This window comes from Etheostoma spectabile, chromosome 1 (genome assembly GCF_008692095.1).
Source record: "Etheostoma spectabile isolate EspeVRDwgs_2016 chromosome 1, UIUC_Espe_1.0, whole genome shotgun sequence".
Lineage (NCBI taxonomy): Eukaryota > Metazoa > Chordata > Actinopteri > Perciformes > Percidae > Etheostoma > Etheostoma spectabile.
Genome location: NC_045733.1, coordinates 30,271,700 through 30,277,537, shown reverse-complemented (window position 1 = coordinate 30,277,537; position 5,838 = coordinate 30,271,700). Strand labels below are relative to the sequence as shown.

Here is a 5,838-nt window from a genome sequence, read left to right as displayed (position 1 = left end):
GGACAAACTATGCAACGCCAACACTCTTAACAGGGTTGAGCGTCCGTTTTTATTTAATTTTTTAAATATTCAGTTATCAGAATCATTTATTTGTCATTCTAAATGATTCTGATGAATAAATATTTAAACAAATAATACATTTTATATATAAATATGTAAAATATATTTAAAAAATGTAGCGGCTATTATAAATGCAGATATCGATAGATGGGGAAATGCCTAATATTGGCCAATAATATCGGTCGGGATCTAATACATAGTCCAGTGTTCTTCTGCAGAGGTTTACAGACAACAAAACTGTATCGCCGATGAACCAACTAATATTCACATAATAATAGTGGAAGGAAAACCATGTTAACTCCCTTTTATGTCTCTAGATATTCTGGAAATTTGGATACAATTTCAACAGAAACTTGTAACTTGTTTCAATGTTCAATGCAGCTTTAAGGAGGACTCTTCAGCCCACAATATGCATGGCGAAGATTTGTGTCTTAACTGCAACCTACTATGATACATAGGTCATGGCACAATCCCTCTAAAACACTAGTTCTATTTTTTTTTCTTTTATCAATGTACGTAGCACCAGAGCTACAACAGAATTAGTCTCACTTTGCCAGACCCTCCTCCAAAGCGCGCTGAAGAAGGGTCTGTCTACTCCACACAGCATTCGGGAATGGGACGTAAACGTGCTCTGTTTTTATTGGCATTTCTTTAAACCAATCCCAATCGTCTTGGGCGGTGCTAAGCACCAAAGAAAAGCTGCGGTGCCGCTGCTAAATAGCACCGGTGAGGAACTTGTTTTGGTGGAACATGTGTACGTTCAAAAGTAGTTTTAGTCGTGCAACAGAAACCTCAGATTGGGCCGATAGTCTAGCTGCGTCTGGATTTACCCTGCAGAGACTGAGGACCAGGTAACCATAGTCCTCAGATTGGACAGATAGTCTAGCTAGCTGTCTGGATTTACCCTGCCGAGATTGAGGACCAGGTAACCATTGTCCTCAGATTGAGACAGATAGTCTAGCTAGCTGTCTGGATTTACCCTGCAGAGATCTGAGGACCAGGTAACCATAGATCAGATTAGACGATAGTTAGCGAGCTTCTTGCTTTACCCTGCAGAGATCTGAGGACCAGGTAACCGTAGTCCTCAGAAATCCACCGGAGGTTAGAACGCCACCACAAAGGAAGCGGAAGGTCTAAAGACATCCGGCCTAAATGAGAGACATCCGGCGGCAACGGAGCAATCCTGGAAGTGGAACGTCAAGGATATTGACTACAGAAGAATAAAGGGAATTGGTTTAAAAATAGAGTTATAAAAGAGAAGTCATTAATAATTGATGGTTTCTTCTTTTAAACTATATTAATAAAACCAGCCGGGGCGGCCTCTAGCTCACCAAGTGAGAGCATTCGCCCCATGTGGGCTGAGTCCTGCAGCGGCGCTGGTTCGAAGCCGACCTGCTGCCCTTTGCTGCGTGTCATCTCCCCCATCTCTCTCCCCCTTACATGGCTATCCACTGTCACTTCATAATAAAGGGAAAAGCCTCTCTAAAAAAAATACAGCTGAGTGTTGAACTTCAAACTATCTGATCAGCAGCGAGCTCCGAGCATGCACTGCAGAATATCATGTTTCTGTCGCAGTGTTGAGAGGCGTCCACCAGGGAAGAGAACTAGGCGGCTGAAATATCGGATGTCAGGTTTTAATGTTCGGTGGCGAGGACACAGACGAGAAAATTTGATTCAATAGTGTGTTTTTGTCGTCTCCTAAGGTGTCTTTATCTGTCTCTAATGTGCTTTTATTTTCTTCTACTGTGTCATTATCTCCTTCTACCGTGTCTTTCTCTGCCTCTGTGTCTTCATTTTCTTGTTTTTATTGTCTTTATTTTCTTGTTTTTATTGTCTTTATTTTCTATTATTGTGTCTTTGTTTGCTCTGCTATGTGTCTGACAATATGTTTTGGTGTGTCTTTAAGTGTTTATTGTCTTTATCTATCTCTTTTGCTTTAATTTATCTGGACATTGATCTGCATCAGGTTTATTATTATTATTATTTTATTATTTCACTTTAATTTCAAGAGGAAAGTCAATAAGAACAACTTCTTATTTAAATGGTGGCCTGACAAGCGACAAAGCTACATAAGGGAAAGGAAGGAGTGCTAAATAAAATACATTAGACATACTGTACATACAGATAAAAATGACATAAAATAGAACTAAAATTGGCAATGATAACAAAGACAATCAATCAGTCAATCAATCACAGTCAACAAGTATAACAAGAGAAGTGCATAAGTTGTTTTATATCTAATACATCTATGGGTAGATGGGTACAAGGTGGAATGAGAAAGGGAGAAGCCTTAGAAATGTGTAGCTGAGAAATTATGATGTAGATAGCAACTGCATATTTTGGAAAAAGTGGTCAGGTTTCATCCCTGGGAAGCTCCCCAACTTCCTCTTTCTCCACACACACACACACACACACACACACACACACAAACACACACACACACACACACACACACACACAAACACACCTTCACACCTTAGTAATTAGCCACGTCTCATCAACCAGCTCTGTCTCATAGCGCTCCTGTCTTCTCATGAATTAGTGTGTGTGTGTGTGTGTGTGTGTGTGTGTGTGTGTGTGTGTGTGTGTGTGTGTGTGTGTGTGTGTGTGTGTGTGTGTGTGTGTGTGTGGCTGCAGGGTAACAAAGCCAAGACAGACCGACCTGTAAAAATATGGCCAAATGGCAGGGAGCTAAAGAGGATCCAGTGGCACTTAAGCTGAAAGGAGCTGCTCACTGGGAGGTAGCAACATGGCTCCTTTGTTCCAACCCTCTTTTAACCCACAGGAACATTTCATAAATCAGCACCTTTAGCGGTAGGAGATAAGTCCTGATATTTCAACCAGAAAACGTTGGTCGCGGTTTTAATCCTGAATGTCGTGATTCAGAAAGCTGCTCTCGCTGAATCATTGAGTTCAGGTGGAGGAGAGAAGATTAGCTGACATAGAGCTGCAACGATTAATCGATTAGTTGTCAACTATTGAATTAGTTGCCAATTTTGACAATGGATTCATAGGTTTGAGTCATTTTTTATGAAAAAGGTAAAGATTCCCTGCTTCCAGCTTGTTAAATGTGACTATTTTCTAGTTTCTTCTCTCCTCTGTAACAGTAAACTGAATATCTTTGAGTTGTGTACAAAACAAGACATTTGAAGACGTCTTCTTGGGCTTTGGGGGCCATTTTCTGACATTTTATAGACCAAATAACCAATTGATTAATCGAGAGAGAAAAAAGCCTAAAGCCCACATGGTGTCCTTTCTTTCCATGAGCAAGAAGATATTTCCCACTGATCGTACTTCTCTTCATGAATATCCTGCCCAAAAGGACTCCGGGTGAGTTTAACATCTGCGTTGTGTTTTATTTTTTATTATTTTTTTAAAGCATGTGTGCTGTTCTCCTTTTTCTTCCCGAGGCTCCGTGACGATGTGTGAACTAATTGCTGCTGACTTTATTCTAATGTTATTCATGCCCCAGGAGCAGCCGCGGCGCAAACACCTTTACGCTCAGGTCAAAAGTCGCTAGACGACTCGTCATCTGTCTGGAGCATGTGATGTCTCATTAGAACAGAAACCAGACCTGGAAGTGCGTGCCTCTCTGCCCTCAGTTCGTAGCAAATTTCCGAAGCCAAGACTAGTTTTTCAGAAGTATAAAAATATTTTCTCCTTGAAGTTTTGCTTGTGTGAGGTTGGAAGGATAAACAGCAAACACAGCGTGGAGATCAGAGGTTTGAACCCAAGATTATCCAGCTTCTGTGTCGCTGCTAAATATAGTTTTCAAACAGTTCAAAATATCAGAGCACACGGAAAGTTACATCATGTTCAACCGAGAAAACAAAGTGTTCAGATGCATGAAGCCCTCTAAACCTTCTCCCCCGCACTGAACGCCTCAACATCTAATGCAAGCTGCAAATCACATCCCGCTAACGAGCTAGTCAGTGTCCGTCCAATGCTAGCTCAGTGTATCTGCGGACACAGAACTACGCAGAATTCTAAATAAATGAATATATTATTATCTATTATTATATATACAGTATTTACACATCATCACAAGCAAAAAAACTCTATAAAAAATATAAAAACTGTAAGCTAGATCTGGTTTGGGTCTGCACAGCATGAATTTTATTCAACGGCAACTATACGTATCCCTGAAATGATTTTTGTCTAATGTCACGCCCCTTTATTTAAATATATAAGAAATGACAATAGAGCGAAAAAATATATATCATTATCAATACATTTTATTTGGAAGTGCCTTCCTGTCATTATGAATTCTTCATGGGGGCGACAGAAACTACAGACTATAGCTTTAATCTTAGATATTCTGAGTATTTCTTTTTTTCTTTTTAATATTACCCCTCTCACCCAGGTCTATAACATATTTGTTTAATCTTAGATATTCTGAGATATTTCTCTGAATACTACCCCTCTCTCCCGGGTCTTTAACACATTTTTTAATCTTAGACATTCACATTCATATTCTGCCAACATCAAGCTGACAAGAAATAAAGTTTCTGATCTTTCTGGAGCAGTTTAGTGGTCTGGCCCACTTGAGATCAGATTAGGGGAATTTTGCCCCCCCAAAAAAAGAGCTGCAATAGATAAAAACATGATAAAACAAGACATGCAATAACGAAGATAAAACACAACCAAACAAGATACATGTAAAAGCAGTTAAATATATACTTTGGTTGGGAAAGAGTGCAAAACAATCTGGCTTTATGAAATAAACGTCCCCTGAAATAAATAAATAAACTATCTTGAAAAAAGTTATTTTTAAAATTAAAAAAAACACAAATATATTGACTACCTTATATTTTATATTTATTTATTGCGTCATTATTTTATTTCAGGATGTATTTCATCGGCATCTTTATTTGATTTATTTAATATTGAATTAAATGCCATTCCATATGTTCCCACACAAAGCAGCGGAGCTTCAGTGAGCAGACTTTGTGCGGATGGATATAATCTGTTGCCTCCTGATTCGTCCACTCTGCGCACTCATTCCTTCAGGAGCGGGCTGACTGAGAAAACGCCAGAGAAGCTGATCCCCTCAATGCTACAAGAGCCGGCAGTAGCCTATCCGTCCAGAAAATGTAAAAGAAAAGAGTAAACGAGGGGCTGGATAAAGCAGAGTTTGGTTCTGTGCGCTGCGGGGCTTTGCGTTTGGAGAGCGGAGCGCGGCGCAGCGCAGCGCGCGTTCACAGCGGAGACTTAAAGGCGTCCTCGCGGGACAACTCTCAGAGACTTCATCTGTCAAGATGCTACTTATGTCGGAGCTGCTGGATACGGCTCCTAGATGAAAACGACTCCGGAGAGAGTCGCTCCGCACGGTGGAACACCGGCGACCATGTCGGATAACTCCAGTGATTTCAACGACACGCTGCCGGCGGCGGCTGCGGTCACGCACTACAACTTCCCCGCGCTCATATTCGGGGTTCTGCTGATTGTGATCATCACCGGGGGGAACGTGCTCGTGTGCCTCAGCGTGTATCTGGAGAAAGCTTTAAAAACCACAACAAACTACTTCATAGTCAGTCTGGCGTTTGCAGACTTGCTGCTGGCGGTGCTGGTGCTGCCGCTCTTCGTTTACGCAGAGGTAAGCACCGAGCGGTCGGAGCCCGGGTGGAGTGCTGCATGAGGCTGGCTGGGGCGAGAGGGCACCGGGGCCATATGATCTGAATGCGAGCTGGAGTTTTTCATATCTGTGCAGTGAGTGTCAGTGTGAATCTGCTGTGGCAGGAAACTTTAAGAAAGCCTTGGTTCACTTTCAGAACCAGA

The 5,838-nt window shown here is 41.4% G+C and overlaps 1 protein-coding gene across 1 annotated transcript in view; it reads left to right on the top strand.

Annotated features, from left to right (window-relative positions):
- The first annotated feature begins 5,048 nt into the window (after positions 1-5,048).
- drd4b (dopamine receptor D4b) overlaps positions 5,049-5,838 on the top strand; it is a 26,784-nt gene continuing 25,994 nt past the window's right edge. Inside the window, exon 1 of the mRNA XM_032512340.1 lies at positions 5,049-5,656. Within this exon, the coding sequence (XP_032368231.1) occupies positions 5,357-5,656 (300 nt within the window). The 5' untranslated portion in view covers positions 5,049-5,356. The remainder of the gene's footprint in view (positions 5,657-5,838) is intronic.